Raw genomic sequence first — 26,937 nt, 5'->3', positions numbered from 1 at the left:
CCAGGGACGGTAGAGGCCAGCCAATGATTTTTTGTGCACTACCACGTCAATTTTACAACCTCATCCCTGGTTGTTTGATGGGCTGGTGTGCAGTCATGTGTACAGTGAGTACAGTGTTGGGCTCAGCACACACCCTTGTGATGTGATCCAAATCTTGAATCCAGCTGCAGGTGTGAGGGGGGAGGCCAAGGTGAAACAGCTTGCTGATCAATATATTCGGGATGATCGTGCTGAATGAGGAGGGGGGACAGAGACTTTTATTTACTTCTGTTCTGTGCTTCACGGAGACGTCACTGTGTGGATCGATACCGGACTCCGCGTTGCAGCTGGCTGGATTCCAACTGTACAGAGCAAACCGCATCCAGATCTCTCCTGCAAACAAAGGGATCTGATACTCCCTAAATACAGTTTCTTAAATGTCCAACCAGAGAGAAGAACATTCTGGATCACTGGTATACCACAATAAGCAGTGCCTATCATGCCGTCCCCAGCACTGCACTGGGGCACACTGACCACGTGATGATACATCTAATTCCTGCATACAGGCAGAAACTAAAGATCTGTAAACCTGTGGTGAGGACATCAAAGCAGTGGACCAGTGAGGCTTTAGAGGACCTTTAAGTGTGTTTGGACTGTACTGACTGGAAGGTTTTCAGGACTGCCACCAGCAGTCTGGATGAGTTCACAGAGGCTGTGACGTCCTAAATCAGTTTCTGTGAGGACAGCTGTGTACCATCAGACACCAGGGTGAGTTATAACAGCGACAAACGCTGCTAACTAACATCACATTAGGAACAACCTACAGCCTACACTTTTCTGGATTTATTTTAGGTTTTGGAAAGAGAATAAATCATACTTCTCCTTTCAATCTTTCTGGGTAGCAGCTGTAACTATTACAAGTGCCCCAAGAACAGCGTTTGACAATATCTTGGAACAATACGGTAGAAGGAAGGAACTCCTTTTGCGTTAGAGTGAATGGAGCGCAGCCATGAAAGAGTCGGACCTCAGTTAGAGCGCCTGCTGTGTATTCGGGGCGTGCTTAGCGAAGGTGGCTACCGTCTTTACGCTGTTAGGTGCATGTTCATTGATTTTGAAATTGTTTTTGGTTCATTGAACAAGCATGAAAAAACATTGTGCATGGTAACATGTGCTGAATGCCCTGCCATACCCGTCTTGGATCACTGTTTGAGAAATGGTCCTCAATTGTTGTCTTGTAGGCCTGTTTGGCAACCTTGACACCTCTCTCATCTTGACACATCTCTCAGGTCGGCCCTGGCAGCGCTGTACAGTGTCATGTCCCCTGATACCTGAAGGCAGTGTTAAGGGCTATGAGGATTATCTGCACTTCCTTTGTCATTCAGGGATTCTGGTGAGAAAAAACCCTGATTTGTTTATTTACAGTCAAAATATTGTGCAGTAATGCAGTGTGTGATTTAACATAGTACAGTCTGTGTATGTTTCCAAGTCCTGATCCTCAGGCTGTGTTTTACTGGATTTTGCCGTTCTCCTGAGGGGGGTGTATGCTGGGATGATGAAGCATCATCATTCTCAGTGGAGAAGCAGATCAGGCTGGGAGAGAAAGAGTGGAGAAGATGTGTCCTTCTAATAGGCTGAGGAATCGGTCATCAGCCTAGCCTACGACAACAAGAAACTGAGAAACGTGTGATGTCTGTAGCGATTTCATACTGAAGTGACAGCTTCACAGCAGAGAGGAGAACAAAAGTTTGACAACAACTACATGATTGGCTTTGATGATTTTGGCAAAATCTGATTGGTAAACTAAAGAGTGAACCCCCGTCAGCTGTTTAGAGAGGCATGAAGAGAGAGGAGCATGAAGGAAGCGAGAGAGAGAGAGAGTTGTGAATGACTAATGCATAAATATAGTCTAACCTGGTTGAATTCACACTGAGCTTCATGTGTATTATCAATGTTTTTTGTTCATACTGGAAGCTTGTGTTTTCTTCCCTCCTGCGTACAAAATATGCCCTTCTCATGTAGGAAGAACAAAGTGGACCGCCACTACTCAGGGTGGGGGTAAAGGGGTTGACATGACAAAATCATTTTAAGTTTAAAATCTTTACTGTACATTGTATAATTTCTTGAGATCAAAATAACGGAAACCAAAATCCCCAACCTACTAAAGGCTGATTAAATAAAATGAAACCACAGGCAACTCATAACGTGACTCTGTAGTGTGTTGGGCCCCCACGTGCCCATATGCTTTGCCGACAACATCTGGGCATGCTCCTGATGAGACCGTGCATTGTGTCCTGGATGATCTCTGATGCATAACGTCCTAGAGGTTCTCAACTGGATTCAGGTCTGGGGAACATGAGGGCCAGTCAATGGCATCAATGCCATCGTCATCCAGGAATTTCCTACACGTGTTATCCGGCACCAGGAAGAACCCCAGGGCCCACTGCACCAGTGTAAGCTTTGACAATGGCTCTGAGGATTTCAATCCGGTACCATTGGTCAGGGTACCATTGGCTAGCACGTGGAAGTCTGTGTGGAAGGATATGCCACTTGTTACAGCTACCAAGGGCAGCAATCTGTGTATTTCACTGTTGCTACTGTCTTGCTCCCCATGTTAATGAGGCTGTGGGGTTCCTGGTTGAGGATTGGCTGATTCCCAGGAAGTTCTGCCTGAAGCAGTCTCCTACATCTGAGACCCCAACTGGAGCGGTCAACCCTTCTCCAATCCCTTAACTGCTTCAAGATCACCTTCAAGCTCCTCTGGTTTAAATAGGCAGGTCTACTACTGTGTCAAGGCAGCAACAACTCATCCTGTAGTTTACCATTGTGTTGACCATTGTGTTTAGCTGTCTGTCACTTGAGGTCTGGCAGAACACATCTTTTGTTAGCTGTAAGCTAAATCCCTGTGCGTGTTGTCAGCTAGACACTTATAGGGTATAATAGTGTTTAGTGAGAGTTGGAATCATTCCTAGTTGAACTAAGTGACTTGTTTTATGTTTGGTCTGCAGATTTGGGCTAGGGATCAGCTTACCTCTCTTGCACACTATACCTTGTTAGATACTTGTTGTATTAGTTCACTAGGTTTAGAGGTGCTCTGCTCCATGTGTTTTATGAAACAACGGTTAGAGAGATTTTGGTTGTTATTTTGTTTGTAGTTAGTAATCCCTTATTTAGAAGGGATCTCTTTGATTTGACTCGTTCGTTTATGCTTACGTCTCCTCTACCCCTAGCGAGCAGGGACGTAACACTCTGCAGACCATTACTGACCCACTGCCAAACCATTAATGCTGGATGATGTTGCAGGCAGCATAACGTTCACCACGGCATCTCCAGACTGCAAATCGAGCTGCACGGTGCCGGGCTGTGACCACAGATCCCACTAGAGGTTGTCGGGCCCTCATGCCACGCTAATGGAATCTATTTCTGACAGTTTGAACCGAAACTTGCACACCAGTAGCACGCTGGAGGTCATTTTGTAGGGCTCTGGCAGTGCTCTTCCTGTTCCTCCTTGCACCTTGCTGGGTTGATGACCTTCCACTGCCCTGTCCAGCTCTCCTCGTGTAACGGCCCGTCTCCTGGGATCTCCTCCACGCTCTTGAGAATGTGCTGGGAGACACAGCAAACCTTCTTACGGCATGTATGGATGTGCCATCCTGGAGGAGCTGGACTACCTGTGCAACCTGAATGGGCTGCAGGTACTGCCTCATGCTACAAGTAGTGACAAGGACACTAGCAAAACCAAAACTAGAGATAACAACTGTCTGTGGCCCCCACCTGCAGAACCATTCCTTTTTGTGGGTTGTCATGCTGTTGCCTTTCCAGGGCACCTGTTGTCCGTTTCATTTGCACCAAATCAGGTGAAACTGATTCACAATTGCTTATGCTTCTTAACTGGACAGATTGATATCCCTGAAGTTATACTGTGATAACATTGGCAAGTGAAAGAGACACTTTCTACAGATCTGACTCGGTGATTTCTTGATAGATGTGATCTATGCCACCTCATGATTTGAAGGAACAAAAACAATCTTGGCATAACATTAGTCCTATTGTTATTGTTATTATAATCATTAACATTACTACTGTTACCATTAACACTACTATAAATATCTATACCATTTTTCATTTAGTCTATAGCAACATCACCTTTACTGTCTGTAGCTCTGTGTGTATATTGTGTAGGCTGCCTCCCTCCCCTCTCTCTCTCCTTCCATCCCTCTCTTTTTCTCTCTGTTCCTCTCCTGCCCTCTCTCTCTCTCTCTCTCTCTCTCTCCCTCTCCCTCTCTCTCCTTCACCCCAACCGGTCGAGGCAGATGGCCGCCAACCCTGAGCCATGGTTCTGCTCGAGGTTTCTGCCTCTTAAATGTTTTTCCTTGCCTCTGTCGCCTAGTGCTGCTCTTGGTGGGAACTGTTGGGCTTCTGTAAATAACATCACAGAGTATGGTCTAGACCTGCTCTTTTATGAAAAGCGCTGTGAGATAACTGTTGTTGTGATTTGGCGCTATATAAATAAAATTGAATTGAATTGAATTGAATAACCTGTAATGTTTTAGCAACCCTGTTTTTGTAGAGGTTTAAGATTTACATACTTTGCTACTTTACTCCTGTTATCATGATTTAAGAAGTGATGGTTAATTAAGAATATAGTGAAGTAAAGCCAACTTAACAGTATCTATGCACCAAATGTTGATGCAAAGTATCTACTTGACATTAAAAAACCTTGGTGACACGGTCAAAATCAAATTTACAATAGTGTTACTGATCTTCAGAGGCCTTTTATGTCAAGCTTTATCAGCCTACAAGTCTATTAACACAAACTCTTACTGTCTAAAATTGTCCAAGTATCTTAAGTGGGTAGGGAACTTGAAATCCTAAAGTCAAAGTGGAGAAAAATAAGTTATCGAGCCACTTTTATTAAGTTATTACAACTTGAATTTTCTTGTAAACCCATTAACAATTAAATTTGAGTTTAAATTACATGCAAAATTAAGTATGCAATTACCAACATAATTATTTGAACACAACTCATAAAACAACTTAGAATGTTTATCTAAATTAATAAATTAGATTTGTTTTTTGCATGCAATTAATCAAATGGTGGTAACAGGTCCCCTGAATTTATAAAAACATACTGTATGACCAGCCCATTGCTATACTTGTCACTATGGTGACAAACAGCACTTCTCGTATTACTGAGGTATATGAAACCTAAACCTTAAACTCAGATACACTTGTGCAGAAATAAAACCTCATAATAAATTTGTATATTTAAAACATTTCAATAACCTGTAATAGACCACATTTACACCAGTATGGCCTTAACCTCTGAAGCTTGCTGTTTGTCAGTCAAGTCAGACACTTTCTGGATAGACTGGTTTGACATTAGCAATCTGTTTCATCTTTTAAATCCCTTCTAAAAACACACTTGTAGTAGTAGTTATAGTAACACTTATGGACAGGCTTTTAAGTGAATTCACCTCCATAGGAGCATGGAATCACTTTTTTCTTTACCTCATATATTACTTACCATTTTATTCTGTCTTGCTGCTGGTTTGGGTTTCTCAGTATTTGTTTTGGATACGAAGATTAGACTTTGTGCTTTTATTAGATTCTTATCCTTCATATATTCTTGGAAGATTTTTGTAACATCATCAATATTGTATTTTATCAACAACCAAGTATGACTATCTCATACTCCATGACTTTTTTACTTCATCAAACAATTTTGTGGTCAGTTTTAGGGGCAAAAACAAGAAAAGGAAACAGCCCGCCTCTTTACATTGAGAGCACTCTTCCTGGTCAGAGTTGAGTTACGGACTTTGCAGAGCTTCAGTCATACACACAATGATGAACTTCCCTTTGATAACAGCTTTAATTCTCTGCAGCCTCAGTAAGTACTGGCACTGAATAACTCTCATCACTTTATTTGTCAACTTTGTTGAATTCTCTTAACTAAAATGATTGACTTATTATTAAATGTATTATAAGGTATTCTTTCTTCCAATGTTAATTCGTTACCTTATTTCTTATCTGCTGTCTGTTTCAGGCTGGATCTCTGTCTCTGTTTCTGAGACTCAGACTGTGGAGGTCCAGCTTGGTGAAGAGGTCACACTGTCGTGCTCCAACACGTCCCCATCTGACTCTTTGACGTTATGGTTCAGAGTGATCAACAGAACCGAGGCCAGATGTGTCTCCACTATGAGCAGCTCTAACAGTGATCCTTTCTACTGTGATGGATTTAAAAATGAAAAATTTAACATGAGCTCCAACATCTCCACTGTCTCTCTCAAAATGAAGACAGTGGATATTTCTGACTCTGGGCTGTATTTCTGTGGATTTTACATAGAGGGACGGGTGAATTTCAGAGTGATACATTTAAATGTTGAAGGTAAGATTATTATAAAATCCTGTTCTTCTGTTTTGTCGTTTTATATCTGCAATTTTAATAATTGCCCTAAAAGAACATATGTGTCTACTTAATTATTATCAAAACAAGAGACCGATAAGTATTGTTGAAATTTTGTTACAAGGCAGTGATGAATCGCATGATGACGTTGACAGAAAGTCTAAAAGTAAGATCCTCTTTAATCTTTTTTTTAATCTGCAGATTCCCTAGTCATTTTTAATATAAAAACAGTATGGCTCACATTTGTCAATTTGATGTAAGCACTTCTCAAGCCAGCAGAGAGAGAAAACAGTGTCTAATTATATTATCTTTTTTTAACAGAGTCAATAACAAAGCTGATGAGTGTGATCCTGGGCGGTCTGACTGTTTTCCTAGTAATGGTCATCATCTGTCTGGTTGTTAAAATCGGGAAACTTCAGAAAGGTACTTTTTTAAGCAACTGTTTTTGTCTTGTACTTGAATTATTCTTTTTTCACTTCTTTAAAGTTCTGTGAACATGTTTGTCACCTTATTTGGCATATTGTCTTTGTCATTCAGCTGCCAGTGTAGAAGAGAATCCACAACAGCATGCGGTGAATCCTTTATTATAATTTACTTGTCTTAGTTTTGTCATTTAAAATTATGTCTAGTCTTTCTTTAGTCTTTTCTCTAAATTTTAGCTTGGTAAGATAAGTGACTATAAATATTGTCTTTAACAGAACCTGGGCTCTGATGACCTGAACTACGCAGCAGTGAATTTCAGTGCAAAAGCAAGAAGAAGAGAAGTGGAGCCCAATGTTGTGTATTCTGCTACTAGATAGACTGAGGAATCAAGAAATGCTGTTCAGGATGTAACTGATGCTTTGTCATGTTAATCTGCAGTTGTGCTTTTGTGTGGGTGGTGGACAGCAGAACTTTTCAAAAATAAAAATAAATACAAATCTTCTGCTAGGTTTTACCTATTTCAATTGCTGACTTAATAGTATACATATAACAGTGAAGGTAATAAAGATACAAAGATACAGTAGCTATAAAGTTTGCCCCATGTGTGTTGTATGTACTGTATGTGTGGTGAGAAAACTGCACCACGGGAAGACAAGCCTTCAGCTGGGTTCTATTTTCTCCAGTGTGTTTCTTTCACAATGTTACCACCGACAGCCACAAAACACACCAAATAAAAATATTACTGTTTGTTTTTTTTCTTACATTTATTGAGGCCTGTTGCTGAAAGACTTGTGTAGAACTCAAACACGCCGTGCTATAACACGGATAATAACACCGCTGTTATGACCCATTTGCTGTAAAATATTTCTCTCAGGAAAAACAATTGTGTATTTTAAAGGACAGCAACTTCTAGCATGGACACCTGCAACAAAGTACATTTACTCAAGTATAAAATTGAGTTACTTCACTAAAGTCCTTTAATGCTAGTTTTAATTGATTATTTGAGAATATAATCAGGAGATTAATCCATAATAAAAATAATTTGTTGCAGTCCTATATCAAATAGTAAAAAATAGCTCCACCTTAACCAACCACAACAATAAATTCCTGCTTTAACAGGAACAATAACGTAATGATTTAATATTTAATAGTGTAACAGTCACAGGGGCTTGCAAAACTTTACTATATTCTGAATTAACCATCTCTAACCAGAGAGCTTTTCTAGGAAGCAAAGTTATACAAACATTATACACCAGATAACTTCTTAAATCTTGATTACAGCAGTAAAGTAGCCCTTCACTTCTCAAACAAAAAAGGCTTCATACATTTTTTAATCTTTTGAACTGTGAATAAAGCTGTGCAAGCTAGTGTCATGGTTTGGGGTTTGGGGGTTTTATTTTCCTGTTGTGATTTTGTTGGTTTGGTTTTCATGGTTTCTGTAGTTTATCTGATCATGTCCTGAGGCCTCACTTTTAGAACTTTATGCAGAAAAGACTACTAAAGGTTGCATATGTACAAAACACAGGAAGTGCATACGCACAAAAATATTCTGATTTTTAAAACATTTACATTTATTCGTTTATCTGACGCTTTTACCCAAAGTGACTTACAATTGCTAAGTATATCAAAGGTCGCACGCCTCTGGAGCAACTAGGGGTTAAGTGTCTTGCTGGATTCCACATTGGTGGATGAGTTACAGTGAGGATTGGACCCTGGGTCACCAAAGGTATGTATGTTAGCCACTGCGCCATTACAACCCCAAAACAGTGTGCAGGTCCTACGCCGATTTTCCTTTATAAATCACAATCAACTTGAATTCAGTCAGGACAACTTTCATCAAAGACTGATATTGTGGCATTGTAGTTGTGTTTGGCAGTATGGTGGTATGGGATATCACTTCCCTGCCCATCCATGTGCATATATGGAAAGCCAGAGACCCATTACAACCCCATCGCCCTTCCACATGCCTACGTTAAAACCCATAGGCAGGGAGAGAACACCTCTCTGCCCTTCCACGTGCTTACATGGAAAAGCCATGAGGCAGGGAGAGCGCCTCTCCACCCATCTCTGTGCATACATGGAAGGCCCAAGGCAGAGAGCAGCAGTAAGGACAAAATGAAGCCTGAGGCAAAGAGCAGACCCCCCAAGACGACTACACCCTTCAAGACTCCCTGGCCCTCCATTAGATATATGGAAGATGCCAGCAGGAGGAGCTAGCAAAGCAGAGAGCTAGCAAAGAGATAGCCAAATGACTTTAGGTGTGTTTGACTTGTGTGGTGCTGGACAGCACTAACTTACCGTGACGTGCTGGACTTACATAAGCATGCTCGTTCAAAATTGTGTACACTTTCGCAGGCACTGCAAAATGTCACCATGTCACATGATATGAAAACTGTGAGGCAGTTGCAGTCGCTGTGTCTGGCTAAATCAAAATAGGAGACATAGCTTAGAGTTTAGATTTGTAGCATTAGCTTTGTAGCATTAGTGTTTTGCTTTGTAGAGTTATAGGCTTTCAGACAGAAAGCAACGCCGCACTATGAAGCTCATTATTTTCAAAGGTCGTTTGTTGCTGTGTCGGGCGCAGCGCACCACTTGATGAGCTTGCACAAATCAATTCCTATCTAAAGGGGCTATTAGCGTTTAGCTATGTAGCATTAACGTCATAGCGTTTAATTTTGTAGAATTTGCACTGTAGCGTTTGCATTAGCTTTGTAGCGTTTAGTATTACCTCATATGGTTTGACATGAGTTAGCTTCCCAACTATGTTAATGTTAAGGTGATTAATGTGACTTTAAATTATTGCAAATAAATGACACTTGGCAACCAAGTCAGGCCAGCTAAGAGCCCCTGAACCAATCCTGCAATCAAATATTTAACAAGAGCTGTTGGGTTGCTTTCCCAGGGCCTTTCCCAGCTCAGGGAAAGATCGTGGCAGCAGAGGAATGAATGGGACCCCTCCCTGGAGGAACTGGACTGCAGGAGGTTGTCGGGTCGGAAATAAGGACCGGCCGGTCCAGTGGAAGACCTGGTCCCTACCCTAACAAACGTATTAAACTCAATAAAATTACTCTATTAGCTTTCTTCTTTAGTCAAAAACTGCGTAGTCAAAGACTTCACTGGAGACTGGAGGTGCAAAAGAGTTTATTCCAATAAAGGACAGATAAACCCGAGTAACATCCCTGCAGGTCTCAGGATGGAACTGAGCTGGTGGTCAGCGAACATCGCCTTATATTCACCTTAAACTCCACCTTATCTCCTCCTTCCAGGTGGGCGTTACACCTTAACTCCACCTACAATGTTCGCTGACCACTCCTCTCCTTTGGTGAATTTCTTATCCTCTGCTCCCATCTAGTGGCCGTTTTCACGTACTGTTTTACCAAATTAACCCTTTCACTAATGTCACAATTTTCAATTCTTTTTAGCTGTTATTATGCATAATTATAGTTACAATTTATCCTTCTTTATATTTTTAACATTACTGGACTAGAAATTCACCAATATGTTTCAACTTCAGTATCACTGTATTTTTTTAAAAGTTATACAAGCATAATTTGACACCATTAAATATACTTACTTAATAATACTTACAATTGTATTTTTTTAAATAATTAATAAGGAATAACATATTTGATAAATGCATAAAATGATTCAATATGGAATTACATGATTCAACAATGCCAACCATGAGGGTGCTGTGTCTCATACAAAGTTTAGTTTCGGCAATGCAAAGCTTGGTTTCATGCAGTACCTGGCCGTACCTTGCAGTACTAGGCGCCATTAATCACAATGTGTCATGATCTCATTCTTGGCCTCAGTTTGCCAGGAGATCCTGGCGTATGTGACTTACAGCAGGTGCCCTACTACCATTGTGTATGTTACGGTTGGCTAGGTTTTGCCTGCGCTGCCTGAGCAGCTGCTCTGCTCATGTTGGCACATTGAAAAGGCACAGGTTCATAAACACACAGAGTATAAGAATAAAATATGAGTTGGTACACACTTATTAAACATTTAGTAATTCTTCTGAGTTATACAACACTAGTACTGCATGGTGAGTTTTAGTTAAACTATTGCAAACCAACAGTTAAACTATTGCAAACCAACAAAGCAAACCAACAAAGTGTACAAACATTTCAATTTGTGTCAACCAATTTATGTCAATTTAAGGAAAGAAACACCAAGGAATTATTCAACAAGGTAATGCCATGGACGCCGTCGGAGTGATGGCATCGCCTGTGCCTGAGAGAGAAAAACAAAATAAAAAACAGCCAACTGTGCCAAGAAAACTTAACTTTCGGCGAGCGTAGAGTTCTAGAGCTTGCTAGTGAGCGATGACTGGATGCTGGACAAGCTGTAGAGATGGTTATCTACCGTGGAGTTGGCTGATGGGCTGGGCCTGGCGGAGCAGCGGCGAAGCTGGACTACAGTTGCAGGAGTAGTATTCTCTTTGCTCGGCTGCTTCCCATAGAATTGAGGAGTTCCTCTTTTTTGGATTTTCCCTGTAGATGATGTTTTTGTTTGGAGTTACTTTTACACTGTAAAACACTGTAAAGCCTACTTTACTTGTTTAACAAATCTTTGTTGGACTGCAATTCCCTTGGCTCTGTCTGCATTTGGATCCACGCCTCTGTTTTCTGCTTCTGCACTCTACTACCCATGACACCTTATTTATGATTAAATTGCACTGCATTCTATGCAAAAACAGATATTGCCATTTGTGTTTATTATCTTAAATAATGTTTCTTTTTGCATGTGCTGCAAATGACCTTAAAAGCTTTATTTATTGCGCATTGCAAATTAATCAAACAGTTTGTTTGTTTATTCGGAAAGGAAACAACCATCGTCTCACCCTGTGTATAAGTAGCGATGAGGCCTGGCATTTGGCTCACAGTTTTTCTTCCGGACTATAGGTAAGAAGTGTCTTGTTATAGAGATTCTACCTGTTGGATGTACAGGAGCTGGACGGCTCTGTGTCTTCTCACAAATAATCTAGTATATATATATATATATATATATATATATATATATATATATATATATACTTCAAGATTGTCTTGTACATTGTATTAAATTATGATAATAATTTAATACAATGTACAAGACAATCTTGTATTAAATTATGATAATAATTTAATACAATGTAAGTGTAACCAGAAAATCTGATATTCAGCTTATTTGTCATGCAGTCAAGACATGGGTAAAGAAGGTTGGGTCTTAACCCTCAGATGTATAATCCATTTTTACCCTTTTTAGGTTTGCATTTTCTCCTTGTGTAACCTCAACTCTGCAGGGCATAATTAATCTATTAATTAATCTACATGTTTTTTTCAGGACAACCTAGGCTATTAGAATATGTAAACTGCAATGATGTCACATGAACGTATAGTTATATGACCATAAAGACAACAAGAAAAAAAAAAGGAAATTAAATCTCACGGACCTTTATTCAAATTACATTGAAAAATTTAATGAACAGCATTTTTGGTTGCTCAAATTGTTCCCTCAGGTCGTAACAAAATTAACATTTGAACCAAAACACATCAAAAACTATTTACATTTTTACGGAGAAGTCCTTCCGTTTTCCCCAGTTTTTTTCCACAGTCTTATGTGTGCCAAGTCACAAAATAGTTCCTGTCTGCAATGAGACAGAGGGCCAAATCACACTCCCTACACTTCCAGGGGTAGACTGACTGACCTGAGTGCACCTGAGTGCACTGTAGAAAGACCAGAAAGACAGTCTGGAGGGGGCCAGACCCCCTCTTGCTAGCATCAGTTTGTTCTGAGATTGCCACGGATAAGTGCACACTCTGTTCCTTGGCGGTAGCGACTGCAACTGTGACACCACACAACTGGACTGTCAGTTCCTTCCCTTGTGGGGGTCGGCTTCCTCCTGCTTCTCTCTGCAAAGCTCCTTGTAAAGGAGGAACTATTTGTGGCTGCAATGTCCAGGAAGCGGAAAAACAATGTCTGGTACCAGCGCATGAACTTGTGGTGTACAGAGTAGTACTGTATAAGTTGGTATGACAGATCAACACCTCCCATGTGCTTCTTATATTGCGTGACAAGTGTTGGATATGAAATGGATTTGGTGGTCCAGCTGCCATTCTGTATTTTGACTCTTCTCTGCACAGTGCTTCCAGAGAATGCCTGGTGGATTGTGGAGCATACTGACACCTCGCATGTGTCCATGCACTTCACAAAAACCTTTGGCTCATCATGGATCCACCTGATGAAGCCCCTAGGATTCTTTTTTTGCAGAGCATTTGAGGGGACATTCTTTTTTTATTTACTCTGTATGTACATGCTCCAATATTGAGGATAAACAGATCTTTGAACAGTCTTGGACTGAGTATTCACATACAGATGAAAATCACTGCCCAGGAATGCTGGATTTATCAGGGACATGACAGAGTCATACGCAAGTCCAGCGCCTGAGGCAAACTGTGACTTTCCAGTGTACAGTTGACTTACACATCACTCCAGTGAGTCTGAGGTGTAGCCATTGCTGCTGTCAGCCAAAACAAAGAGTTTAAAACCCTGCTTGGTATGCTTTGCCTTCATATATTGAGTCCTTCCAGTATGACCCTTTGTTGACACCTCCTCTTGTCAATTGAAATGTTCTGCCTGGGGTGGTAAAATGCTTTGCAAGCATCTTTGATGGTGTCCATAAGGGGCTTCAATCGAAACAGACGATTCTGATCTGGTGTCCCCTTCTTTCTGTTATTCTCAACATCTTTCAATCAGGATGTTCCAAGATATGACTATATCTAACTTTATCTGTCCATATCTATCTCTCAATCTCAAATGTGAAAAAACCTCTGTAGTAATATTACGACCCTGGCTCAAGGGAGGCAACATTGAGGAGTCACAACTGTCTATCAAAATAAGGTTTATTGCAAACAAAGTTAAACAGACAAAGAACAATGGTGGCTGCTGCTGACAATGCTGCTAACAACTATATTCATGCAATGCGCCCAGGATGCACGCCCTGTGTCAGCGCCATGCGCAACAGAGACTCTACACATTATTTATTACATTTACGCTATTCTACTCATTATTTCCGTATTGATTTCAATGTTTGTATCACTGCATCTTTGTACAGTTTCACTTGTGCCAAATCTTCAAATTGCTTCTGGTACTTAATGGAGCCCCTCTTTAGGGGACAGTATGCTTTTGAACATCGCAAGCATGTACACAAGGAAATGTGTAGAGTTTGCACAGAAGCCCCGCTGCCATAGGTGCTGCAGTTCTTTCTAGGCACCTTAAGAGGAGTGAGATTTTCCAGCACAACTTTAAACGATTGTAGCTGCCATGGCCATATCCAACCTGTTGTCAAGTAATGGATAACTGGACATATTCGCTGTTGTACAAGCCCAAGAGTTTTCTATGTTTCAGTGAATGCCTGATGGTTTACAAGGGAAACACTTGAAGATTTCCAAGTTTTAAAAAAGACAATGGCTTCTGGCATAGCCTTGCAAATATGTCAGAGCATCAAATTCAGTTTATATGCATAGCACATAAAGCTAAAAGGCTGGTGACAGCAACAACACAGCGTCTCAATAATTTCCCCAGCATGTACAATTGTTCCACAACATTGCCTTGTTTTAAACTGTCTCTGTCCATTGAGGTCTTGTGTCCTCAGTTTGCTTTGTGATCTCTGAAGCTGTGCAGTGCTCGCTTCCAGTTTGAGTTTCGAATCATTTATGCTGAAAGGACCTTCTTTGTAGTGCTGTGCATGTCAGGTCAACTGGGCCTGCCTTGTTTATCTCATCTGCTCTCCTCTGATGGGTCTAAAATTAAAAAATAAAGGTGAAGGAAAATACAATTTGTAAATAATTATTTCCTCGAGTAGCAAAGATTATGTTGTGCCTGATAACCACATAAACCTGACATTGCAAGTACCTTTCCATCTATAACATAACAGGTCTGAATGGGATGATACATGGAATAGCTTTTATAATGGGGCAACATACTTTACCGGCCTATTTGCACATTATTATATATGTATATAATATAACACGTTTTCATGAGCAGAAGTTGGTGTTTTAAGATCGACAAGAGTGTTTTTAAGGCTAATTAAGCTGTCCATCTCATCAGAAATAACATCTGTCTGTTTTCTTACTCAAATATACACAAACAGCACTCTATCCAACTAAACCATCTCTCTCACTCAGAATCACACACACCCTTTGTAAAGATTCTGGAGGTTCAGCCTTTAAACACTTGTCACAGTCACTCTTTGCTGTTACAGAACAATGATGAACTGCTTCAAGTGCCATTCCACTGCCTGCACCTCTGTCTGTTGCCAGGATGTTTTCTTCCTCCGGGTAGCTTTACCTTAAAGTGAGCAGAAAAATAAGTTTGTAATTTAAAGGATCATTATCAGGAAGAGTCCATCCATTGCGGCGCAGGTCGATCCGGTTGCATCTGGGATATTTTTATTTTTATATCCCAGTTGCATCTGGGATATCTATTTATTTATTTATTTGTTATTTTAATTTTTTCTCCCACTTCTATTGGCTATTAGGGTTCTTGCCTGCCTGTGGCTGGGGTCGGTGAGGCACGGTCGTGGCGTCCCACTCTCACTAACAACTACATTCTTTGACAGGTTTATGCGCACACACATGTACACACACATACAGACACACGCACACAGACACACACAGTCTCACACAAGGACACAAACAAATTTAGGTTGTCCCTGATAGAGTTATTCTTGATGCTTTTCTTTCAGTTACTTATTGTTATTATTCATGTCTGTGTTGTGTTGCTTATTTGTGTTTGACTGTTTCGTGTTTTCATTTCTCTCTTAGTTGTCTTACTATGTCACTTATTTATTGCTGCTGTTCGGCTGGTTGTCTTGTATTATTATTATTATTGTTTGTTTGTTTGTATGCTTTTGTTTTTTTTTTCTCCGCTCCAAGCCCCCCTCTCTGTTCTATTGCAGGTTTAGTTGCTTTCTGCAATTGGTGTTTCCCTTTGCTATTCCCTGTTGTCCCCACCCTCCATCCCCCTTCTCTTGCAGGTGTTGTCCTTTCTCTATGCTGTCTGTTTGTGCGATGTTTGTGACCCCCCATCCCCATGTCTGCCCCGTGTCCGGCCCGGTGATAAATCAATACATAATTAAATAAATAATAAAACAGACAAAGGAGTATATTAATACTGTTGTTAAAGTAAAATCTGTCAGGCACAATATGGTATCCAGCTCATCATACTCTATACCAGGCTGCTGGGCAGGACAGGTTTAAAAAAAAATAATAATAAAGATGACGCCTCAGACAGCCGCCTCTGGATTACGCTCTGTAGTGCTTTTTGTGTTTTTGTATTTAAATTCTGTTTTCTTCTGTCCCTCCCTGGGAACATTTAACAGAGAAGAGCTCTTAAACATTGGACTTCCAACTGCTCACACTTTTCCACCACTCTTTATTGAACATGGAACTTTCCCTGAGTTATTAGTTGGAGGAGCAGCCACTCTGTACAGGATATACCAGAGACGCCAAAGGGGGAAGCGTGCTGGTGCACTGGTTAAATTGAGACCGCGGGGTTTTCGCACTGCGCTCCCTGACAAATGTCCACTCTCTGGCCAACAAAATAGATGAACTGCTGCTCCTCAACAGAACTAACTAGGACTAATGTAGGACTTCCGCCCTCTGTTTTACTGAGTCCTGGCTCACCGAGCATATCCCGGACAGCGCACTTCACCTACCAGGATTTAATTTCTTCCGTGCGGATCGTGTAACGGAGTTGTTCTGGTCGCCGTTTACATTCCACCTCAGACCTGTGTTAGTGAGGCGTTACTACACCTGGCCGACCAGATAACTACCGTGGAGAAAAAACACCCAGACTCCCTGCTAATTGTTCTTGGGGACTTCAACAGAGCAAACCTCAGCCACGAACTCCCAAAGTACAGACAGCATATCAAGTGTCCCACCAGGGACACTGACACACTAGACCACTGCTACACTACATTAAACGATGTCTATCGCTCTGTTCCCAGTCCAGTCCTGGGACTCTCATACAAGCAGAAACTGAAATCTGCTACACCTGTTGTGAAGAGTGTGAAAAGATGGACCAGCGAGTCAAAGCTGGAGTTACAGGCCTGCTTTGACTGCACTGACTGGAGTGTTTTTGAGACTGCAGCCACTGACCTGGACGAACTAACTGACACTGTGACATCTTACATCAGTTTTTGTGAGGGCATGTGTGTGTCGACTAAAACCTTCTGCACATACAACAACCAAGAACCCTGGTTCACAGCAAAACTCAGGCAGCTTTGTCAAACCAAAGAGGAGGCCTTCAAAAGTGGGGACAGAGTCCTGTACAACCAAGCCAGGAACACACTGACTGAAGAGGTCAAAGCTGCAAAGAGGAGCTACGCTGCAAAGCTAGAAAAAAGCTTCACAGCCATCGACCCCTTGTCAGTGTGGAGAAGCCTGCGGACACTTACTAACCACAGGAGACCATCCCCCAACACTGTTGGTACTCAACGACTGGCTGACGAGCTGAATGGTTTTTACTGTAGGTTTGAGAAACCCACAGTCACACCTCTCCCCCACTCCATCACCATCTTCAAACAATCACCTTACCCCATTGCCACGCTATCACTCACTTCTCTGACCCCTCACCTGCACTCATGATCTGTGAATAGGAGGTGAGCCAGCTCTTCCAAAGGTCAAAATGTGTTTTTCTATATGTAACGCTAATGTTTAAATACATTTCACTTACTCATAACTTAACTTCAACTATTGATCCTGAAGTCTGAAGTAAAAAAGTTAGACTATTATTAATATAATCAATTTCACCACATCGCCTCCGAGAGCAATCAGTTCTGGCTAAAGTTTTAGCAGTGTCTTTTCTCATCTGCAAAAACTCAATTGTGCTGCTATAGTTAGCTCCTAGCTAACTTAACTTATTTAACTAACTAGTTACCTTTGAGGGTTGAACACAAGTGGTTTTCATACAAATGTGCTTACCTTGTGTTTCACATTTGCTTCTCTGCAGAATTTCTTCACATCCGTAACCTGCTAATAACGCGCTTGATAAGATCAGTGCCAATCTATCTTACCTTTCGATAAGCAGTTGCTAGCCATCCAGCCTCCAGTAGAGTTAACTAGAGCACCACATTTTGCAAAAGAGCAAAAATATTGGAATATTTTGTTTTATACTTTACCTTTGCTTTCTGATGTTCTTTTAACGACATACTGGAACCATCTTTCCCTTCTGGTTTTTGGCATTTTTTCTCTGCTTCAGGAACAGACCCAAGTTGTTGATATTAATGCAGAAAGGGCACTGAATAAATGTGTGAGTTTGTGAGTTGTTTGGTAGAGAAAACATGACATTTAATTTACACTTAATGACACACATTTGTGCAAGTGTGAGAAATTGGATACCTCAGTGGGCCAAATCCACATTTTCATTTGACTCTTTTAGTGGAACCGTCTTGAAGTTCTTTAATGGAACCAAACATGTTAAAGATCAGATTGTCAAGGAATTTCTTAAATGTAGAGACCTCACAAACAAGGTAGACAAGTACATTAAACGGTGCTGAAGATACTGTGAAAGAACTATTTTATGATATGCACAATAGCATACAAGAGACAGTTAAGTCATCACAACTGTCAGAGAATGTAACAGGTTTTTGTCCAGTGAATGTTCCAGTATGGCATATGCTTGCTATCGAGGATCTTTTTGGTGTGAATGCTGTTAGAATGAGGATGATTTAAATAGGCTTGCCTGCATCAGTTCTTTTATTCAAAACAGTAATACCTCTTGGAGACATAAATGCGGATATCTCAGATAAGAAGTCACTATGTGCCACACATATAATTCAATTTTCTGGAGATGATAATTTTATACTGTCAAACACAGTATTGTTGCTCACAGACAGTTATACTTACATTAGTGAGGCCTGGCACAGAACATCATGGCTGGACCACTGTATCAGTACAGCTGAGGGGTGTATGAGCATTTTGTATGGGGTAACAACAAGTGACCACATATCTGCTATGTTGATGCTGAACACATACCTGTGCTATCCAGATGTGAAAACAGTGTCAATAGTAAATTTTCTGTATGAAGGCAGTAAGCCCTATTATAAACATAGAAATAAGAACCATAACAACAAGCCTGGCATGGGAGACAACTAAGGTCCTGTGTTTGAGCATAAGAAGCTCACTAATGCAAGATATAAGTATGCCATTAACTTTAAATAACAATAAAAAGTATCATATTTGATTATGTGTCAGCATTGGGTGCTGAGTGCACAGACAGAGGCAGTTTTTGGGCCCAAATGCAAAACACAAACTTAGCTGGTTCCGTTTTCAGGAAGATTTATTTAACAAAACTCAAAATGTACAACTTACTGTAGGTTCAAGTCCAACCTTAAAGACAGCAATCCAGAAAACAAGGTATCCACAAAGAATGAAAAATCCAAAAAGAAAACATAATGTCCAAAATCCACAAATAGTAAAACAAAGAATTGTCCAAGCTGACAATAACCAATATTCCAGGAAACACAATTACAGTGAGCAGAGTAACAAGGAATGCAGGACAGAGAATCAGCTTCACAGACAGACTCGCATGGCTTGAGCAACAGCAGTAGCAAACAACAAACTAAAACAGGAAACAGGCAGACACATAGACCAACTGGCAGACAAGAGATCATTTCAAAATAACCATGACATGCATACTGAACCAAGAAACACAGACAAAACAGACCTCCTCAAAATAAGACAAAGAAACAGACAGAGACAAAGAGCACAGAGCAGAACAGGTCAAACCTTTTATTTCAATTTTTTCAACACAGAACATAGGCTAATTGAAAAAGCTGGAAACTAGCTTATCTAAAACATGACAAAAAAGAGCCAAGAAGGAATTTTAGGCTACAGAATCCTAAAACAATTAGTACAAATTTTTAATTAACTATTTACATCAATAGCACACACAAGAACTGAACTGAACTGTGTCCGCCTCAATATGATTGCTTTAGTCAACCGAGGGTCAGTGGTCGTGGTGGTGGGCTAGTGAGCGTGTATAGGAAACATTTTAAATGTCATCAAGTACGCTGTGATGAATTTAGCTCCTTTGAAGTTCTCACTCTTAAAGTTGGAGGGCTGCAACCTATCATATTTGTTATAATTTATCGCCCACCAAAACCGCCTGGAGGATTTTTATCAGAACTTCCTGAATTTTTATCTACTCTGGTTTTAAATTATGACAGAATTGTTCTTTGTGGCGATTTTAATATTCATGTTGATGACCCCAACAATGTTAATGCAACTGACTTTTTAAATATGGCACGTACCTTGAGATCCTCGGGCAGAGGTCTGTTGTCTGTTCCAGAGTCTCGACTGAAAACTAAAGGGGACAGAGCGTTTGCTGTCAGGGCCCCGAGGCTCTGGAACAGCCTGCCCGAGGAAATCAGGTCGGCTGAGTCAGTGAACTCTTTTAAGTCCCTTCTTAAAACATACTTTTATAGGAGAGCTTTTCCCGATCTTATTTGACTTTATTTTATCCCTTTTATTTTATTGTATTTTACTAATTTTATATTAAATTTTCATGCTCTTATCTTTTTTTTGTATTATTCTTTACACTTGTTAAAGCACTTTGTAACTTGTTTTTGAAAAGTGCTCTACAAATAAGGATTATTATTATTATTATAAGAAGGCCATGAGCGCATCTTCAATGTATGCGTGGGGCCAGCAGCTTCAGTCAGGACTCTGCCTTCTCCCTGGACATTCAGTTGACTCAATTCACAACATCCCATCCTTCCCCTTTTCCACAGCCGTCTCTGGCCAACATGACTCATAGGGAGCTCCAGTTGGCTCAAGAGAAGGAAGGCTTACTGGTTTGGGAGGGATTATAACAATAATAATAGCATAAAATAGCATGATGATGATATATATATATATATATATATATATATATATATATATATATATATATATATATATAAAAAACTCCAACATACTCAGTTAACTGTTTCTGATTAGCCAATTTAACCTACAATTTGTATTTGTTAGCAAAATAGCAACACTATACAAATACTCAGGAGCGCTAGTGATGTTTCTATTGACAGTGTGAGAGACAATGGTCAACCGCAGGAAATATAAGCAGAAGAATGATGCAAAATTCCAAGGGGCATATGATTATTAATGGCTGAAAAAGGTATAAAATAGGCTGAAATAAGTATTATAGGGCCTTTTTTTTTTTTTACCTTATGTAATTTACATAAAACACATGTCAGCAGGATTTAATTAAATTTTTCAACAAAGTTATTGCACATGTAAATTTCAAACCAGTCAAAATGACCATGATGGCCATTCTAGCGTTAAGTGCAACATGAAGACCATTTCTCATGTTTCCAAGTCTGGATAGTATATCGGCTACTTCTTCATGCAAATTAAAGCCATCAATACCGTTTAGAATCATCTTTTCAACAATCCTTAAAATAATCCACATTTTTCATACGTTATTGGTATTATTCAATATTTAAAGCCAACAATCCAGTTTAGCTCCCAGCCAGTAGTCAAGTGATGCAGTTCAGCTTCTAGCTAAAACTATATTTTGTATCCTTTAACCGATTCATTACATTACATCACATTTATTAATTTAGCTGATGCTTTTATCCAAAGCCACTTACAATTGCTATATATGTCAGAGGTTGCACACCTTTGGAGCAACAAGGAGTAAAAGCAGCTTTTCCACTGCATAGTACCAGCTCAACTCGCCTTTGCTTGGCTTTCCATTGTGGAAATGTTGTACCTGTACCTGCTTCCAGGTACTTTTTTTCGTGTCACCTCACCTCCATTGAGGTTCCAAGCGAGCTGAGGCGATACTAAAATGTGACGTGAAAACACGGCAGACTACTGATAGGTCACACAGAATCACAGAGTCACTATTCACTGCATCATCATTGCGTGCGCCAGACAGAGGCCAGCAACAGAAAGTTTTATATTTTACAGTTTTCGTATAGAATTTCATCACTAAATCCATTTCTGATGTTTTATGAAAAGTGATGGCGGAACAAACAAGCTGTGTGGATCGCTGGTGTGTGTGTCGCATTGAACATTGGCATCGCTATAACGACCAGCTACACTATCTAGGGGTACTATCTGCAATAGAAAACGGAGCACGGCCAAACTGAGGCAAGGCGAGTTCAACTGGTAATGGAAAAGCGCCAAGTGTCTTGCTCAGGTTCAGGGACACAGTGGTGGATGTGTTACAGTGGGGAATTGAACCCGTTACTCACATCAAAGGCATGTGTCTTATCCCTTACGCCATCACCATCACCTGCCCGTTCCCACCCTCTATTCATAGTCTTTCTTACGCTTTTTCGTACATTTTTCAACTCTAATCATTCAATTCTTTCTAGTATTTCTCTATTCAAACCTTATGATGTTCCAAATCTTATTATTGATAATTAAGAATTATTGATATTATTGAACTTTTAAAGCCAGCAAGTCAGTTTAGCATCAGCCTTTCAGAAATTGCTTCTCTGGTTACAGAGATTCTCAGAAGTACATTGTGTGTATCCTTTATGGCCTAACAAAACATTTCCATACTCACAAAGCATTTGTATAGCCAGTTTTTCAATATTTCAACAATTCATTTATACATGCGTTTTTCCATTGGTTAACCATCTTTTTCTACATCTTGTATAGTTATATTTCTTGGAGCTTTAGCACCATCAACTGTTGTTTGGTATAACAGCATGAAACATATGACTTGCATCCACTACACACTTTCATTATTACTTTTCACCCTCTGCAGTCAGCAGGAAAGCGTAGGCATCACATGTGCAACCTTGTGCATATAAATGTTGAGTGGGAGATACAAACAGAACAGAAAACATCTCATTAAAATGTTGCTGCATAACACCACTACTGGTCAAAAACTCCACAGAACACCTATTACTTAGTTTATCAGTTTTTTATATCTCAGTCTGAGAGCAAATGTTTATAAATGCTTGATGGAAAAAGGCAACAATGACTGCCCAGAGTCTTTTGTAGTGAGAGTTAGATGGAGGGCAGCAGCAGTGGAGGAGTGACTGATACATTACTTGTTTGACAGGAAGAGACAACAGAGTGTGGTCGGAGCAAAACTGAGGTAATAATGAGGCCAAGGAGATCAAAGTTCTGTGAGAATAAAAGCAGTCAATACTGTCAGACTTTCTTCTGTCAGGAAGACAAAATGATCAGCGTCTCTACATTTGTAGAAAAGTCTTCTTGAAACAAAAAGTACATCAATACAGCAATTGAAGGTGAAAGTAAGCATGTATAATGATATGATAATTCCCTAAAGAAATAAAAGATGTTTAGTAGTTGCCCATCATTCCACTATGGTGACAGCACTATCAGTGAGGTGTCTATATCTGTATCATTAATGAGGTCTTAACCAGGAGAAGCCCCTCCCTCTAGTACATGGAGGGAGAAGGGTTACTTTGGTGATGCTTTGATAGCTGGTGATTCTTGTTGTGCATGAGCCAGGTGGGGTAGAACTGTAGGTCACAGTCTTCTGCTTCATGCTACATTACCAGTTACGCAACTCTCATTCATGAATCTTGGTTAATCATGGGTTAAGTAAACTGCAAAATACATCCACAAAATGTTTGGCAATATAAATACAGCTTCTTATTTTGCTTGTGATAAGTGCACATGGTACAAGCATGATAAGACACTTTCAAGTTTCCTGATGGGGAAAATATTGTGATAACTGAAGAACCTCAACCATATTATTATTATTAAAAAATCAGGACACTTTGTCATATTTTATCACTTACTAAATCATGGCTCAACAAAATACAGACAGTAGGGTTAAACTGCTTCTCCTTCTTCTCAAACCATATCTGTCACTACAGTTGTTCCATGAGAAAGAGATATCTCCATTTGATTTCAGTCCAAAAGTAGCTTCATTGGCATGACAGCATGCTACAATGTTGCCAAAGCACGTTATCACAAACATTCATAATGAACAAAATAAATAATACAAAAAGGATTCAATAAACAATTCTCTATAATAAAGATTCTCATCAGTGGACTATCTACTTTGCAATGGGTTTCCCCCAAGGTTATCCCTGGCAAACCAGTGATTGCTTGTTGATGTAAAGCGCATCATTACCAATGCGCTAGCTCACAGACACCATTTTTAAAATCTCTGGTATACTGTGAAATATACAGAGATTTACCCATTGGTTATAGGCTTAATCAGCATTGTGTGAGCTCAATTGGCAAGGCTCTCCAGCTTTAAACCTCTATGGAGTGATGTGTCAACAACTAGTCCAATGAATACATAAGCTTTGAATTAAAATGTCTGCTGTGTGCAATAACACAGTTCTGTAAGAGGTATCCTGAAAAGAACACTTGATGAAAGTACAGAACATCAAAAAGTACACCTCCTTATACTGTACAGACTGATACATCTTTTGAGACTGCTGAAACATTACCTAGATTATCTCAAGGGTCATCAAGATAATAACTTTCTCCTTGCAGCTATTAACTTGCAACCATTTTCCTGAAAGCTCTTATATTGTCAGCCGGATAAAAAAAAAATGAACACTCCGCCTCTTTACGTTGAGACCACTCTTACTGGAGCACAGTTCAGTTACAAACATTGCAGTGGTGCAGTCAAACTGTACGCACAATGATGAACTTTACCTTGGTAACAGCTTTACTCTGTACCTTCAGTAAGTACAACTTCTGATTTCTTCTCAATTGCTAGCTTTCCTTCAGTATAGTAATCTGCCAGGGCTGAAATGTACAAACTATTGATTAATACCATGACTTACGTACATTGTTTGGTTACTGCTGAATTAGAGGTTTAGAAAATAAGTTACTGTTTGTTTCAGGTTGGATCTCTGTCTCAGTTTCTGAATTTCACACTGTGGAGGTTCAGCCTGGTGAAGAAGTCACACTGATGTGTTCCAACTTTAGCAGTTTTCCCTCCAACATAATCTGGTTCAATCTGGACAACAGATCCAATGCCAGCTGCATCTCCTCTATGTTCAGCTCTGATGCCAATGCTTCGTTCTGTGAAGGATTTCAAAACAGCAAATTTAATATGACGTCCAACACCACGACCATCTTTCTCAAGATCAAACAAGTGGATTTATCTGACTCTGGACTGTATTTCTGTGGATTTTACTCATATGGAAACTCAGTAATCATCAATGCAACTTATTTAAAGGTTCAAGGTAAGATTGTTGTGAAGTCTCGTCCGTCTTTCGAATCAAAAGAAGCAGACATGCACTGTTTTCATTCACTGTCAAAATAAGGACTATATATCAGCCTACAAGAAGTAGAATAGTATACAAAAAGTTTAATTTAATTATCTGTCTTGTAGAAGCGTCTGATGGAATGACAAAGGTAACGATTGTTGTCCTGTGTGCTGTGATAATTTTCGTGGTTATAGTCGCCATCGGTCTGGGTGTCAAAATAAGGAATCTCCACACAGGTATTTGTATTTAAGTTGCAAATGCTAACTTATACAAATGCAGAAGTTCCTGTTTTATATTATAACTATATTTTTGAATTAACTGACAATTAACTGACCAGATGTTTCTGTCATTTAGCACATAAAGAGGAATGGAATCAACAACACAGTGAGGTAATCAAAGATTAACCAAAGATTGATCCAAATCAGTTTTGTATGTTGTCTGGTTCATCATTTATCATTTAATTATTTTATGTTTTCTCACAAACTCAGCCATGTTATATGAGTGACTGTAAATATTTTTATTTACAGAATCTGGGCTCTGATGCCCTGAACTATGCAGCACTGAGTTTCCGCCCAAAAGCAATAAGCAGCAGAAGGCCTGAATCAGAAAACCAGATGGAGCCAAATGTTGTATATGCTGCCACCAGATAGACTCAGGAAACATCTGGAACAGCAGCTCAGAGTGGAACTGATGATTTATCATATCAAACTTCTATTAAAGGAGGATTTACCATCAAAAAAGTCTAATTTTGTAATAAAGATTCTGTATTCATCCAAAGTGTGCTATCTCTGCTACAATTTAAACTGTCCAACCAAAGGCACCCTAGTTATTTTGCTTGTTTTAGAGTAAAAGATTGTGATTAGTGGTTGATGGAGGAGGAGCCAGTAATGACATTGGTGACTAGTCTCTTTTAGTGAGAGTTGGAGAGATGGAGTTCTGCAGCAGTGGTTTGCATGTTTGGCAGGAAGTGTGTGGTGTGAGCACAACGGAGGTGAAAATCATGAGACCTGTTAGATCAAAGCTCTAGTGAGAATAAAGTCTGGAAATAACGCAGTGAATGCTGTCTGATTTTTTTTTTGTCAGGAAGACAAAATCTTTTAGCAAACTATAGACCTATATCTAACCTTCCATTTCTCTCTTAGATCCTTGAGAAAGTAGTGTGACTTTCTACATAGCAATAGTTTATTTAAGGATTTTCAGTCAGGATTTAGAGTTCTGACAGGAACCAGGAAAAGAGATCATATTTCTTCTGTTTTAACTTCTCTGCATTGATTCCTGTAAAATCCACAATAGAATTTAAAATCATTCTTCTCACCTACAAAGCTCTTAATGGTCAGGCACCATCTTATCTTAAAGAGCTCATAGTACCTTACTACCCCACCAGAGCACTGCGCTCCCAGAATGCAGGGTTACTTGTGGTTCCTAGAGTCTCCAAAAGTAGACTAGGAGCCAGAGCGTTCAGCTATCAAGCTCCTGTCCTGTGGAACCAGGTTCCAGTTTGGGTTCAGGAGGCAGACACCATCTCCTCATTTAAGAGTAGGCTTAAGACTTTCCTCTTTGATAAAGCTTATAGTTAGGGCTGGCTCAGGTGAGTCCTGAACCATCCCTTAGTTATGTGGCTATAGGCCTAGACTGCCGGGAGATTTCCCATGATGCACTGAGCTCCTCTCTTCTCTTCTTTCTCTCCCTCTCTATGCAACCTCATCCCATTAACTCGTCCCATTAATGTTACTAACTCGACTTCTCCACTTTCCGGTAGTCTTGTGCTTTCTCGTCCCTCTCCTCTCTCTTCCTATCACTTCCTGCAGGTGTTTCTGGCTCTGGAGCTGTGGAGTCTGGATCTGTGGTTGCGAGTCACCTGCTGCCCCTGTGTTCCTGCTCAACACCCTCTGCTACAATTATTGTTACTAGTCCTATTGTT

At 40.0% G+C, this 26,937-nt stretch overlaps 1 protein-coding gene and 2 long non-coding RNA genes across 5 annotated transcripts; 2 read left to right on the top strand and 1 right to left on the bottom strand.

The window, feature by feature from the left end:
- The first annotated feature begins 6,463 nt into the window (after window positions 1-6,463).
- Window positions 6,464-7,269, top strand: LOC119912093. Its single transcript, XR_005446070.1, has 4 exons — window positions 6,464-6,548; window positions 6,704-6,805; window positions 6,920-6,954; window positions 7,081-7,269. It is a non-coding gene; the product is annotated as an uncharacterized LOC119912093 (long non-coding RNA).
- A 5,795-nt stretch (window positions 7,270-13,064) lies between these two features.
- Window positions 13,065-19,418, bottom strand: LOC119912092. 3 transcript variants are annotated; one of them, XR_005446068.1, is made up of 3 exons: window positions 17,973-19,418; window positions 14,989-15,139; window positions 13,065-14,592 (listed from the first exon to the last, which is right to left on the bottom strand). It is a non-coding gene; the product is annotated as an uncharacterized LOC119912092 (long non-coding RNA). The 3 variants fall into 3 exon arrangements; XR_005446069.1 differs by having other exon boundaries at window positions 19,165-19,418; XR_005446067.1 differs by lacking the exon at window positions 17,973-19,418 and having other exon boundaries at window positions 14,989-15,486.
- Window positions 19,419-24,442: 5,024 nt separating this feature from the next.
- On the top strand, window positions 24,443-26,001 carry LOC119912090. The gene is made up of 5 exons (XM_038731077.1): window positions 24,443-24,485; window positions 24,648-24,992; window positions 25,142-25,252; window positions 25,371-25,405; window positions 25,544-26,001. Exons 1-5 carry the CDS (start codon window positions 24,443-24,445, stop codon window positions 25,664-25,666), a joined length of 657 nt encoding a protein of 218 aa, XP_038587005.1. The 3' UTR covers window positions 25,667-26,001.
- The last annotated feature ends 936 nt before the right edge of the window (window positions 26,002-26,937 follow it).

Source organism: Micropterus salmoides, unplaced genomic scaffold, assembly GCF_014851395.1.
Source record: "Micropterus salmoides isolate LMB-PRFRI ecotype aquatic unplaced genomic scaffold, ASM1485139v1 Ms_hic_scaffold_2, whole genome shotgun sequence".
Lineage (NCBI taxonomy): Eukaryota > Metazoa > Chordata > Actinopteri > Centrarchiformes > Centrarchidae > Micropterus > Micropterus salmoides.
Note: the sequence above shows the minus strand (reverse complement) of the source record. Positions and strands in the feature narration are given on the sequence as shown.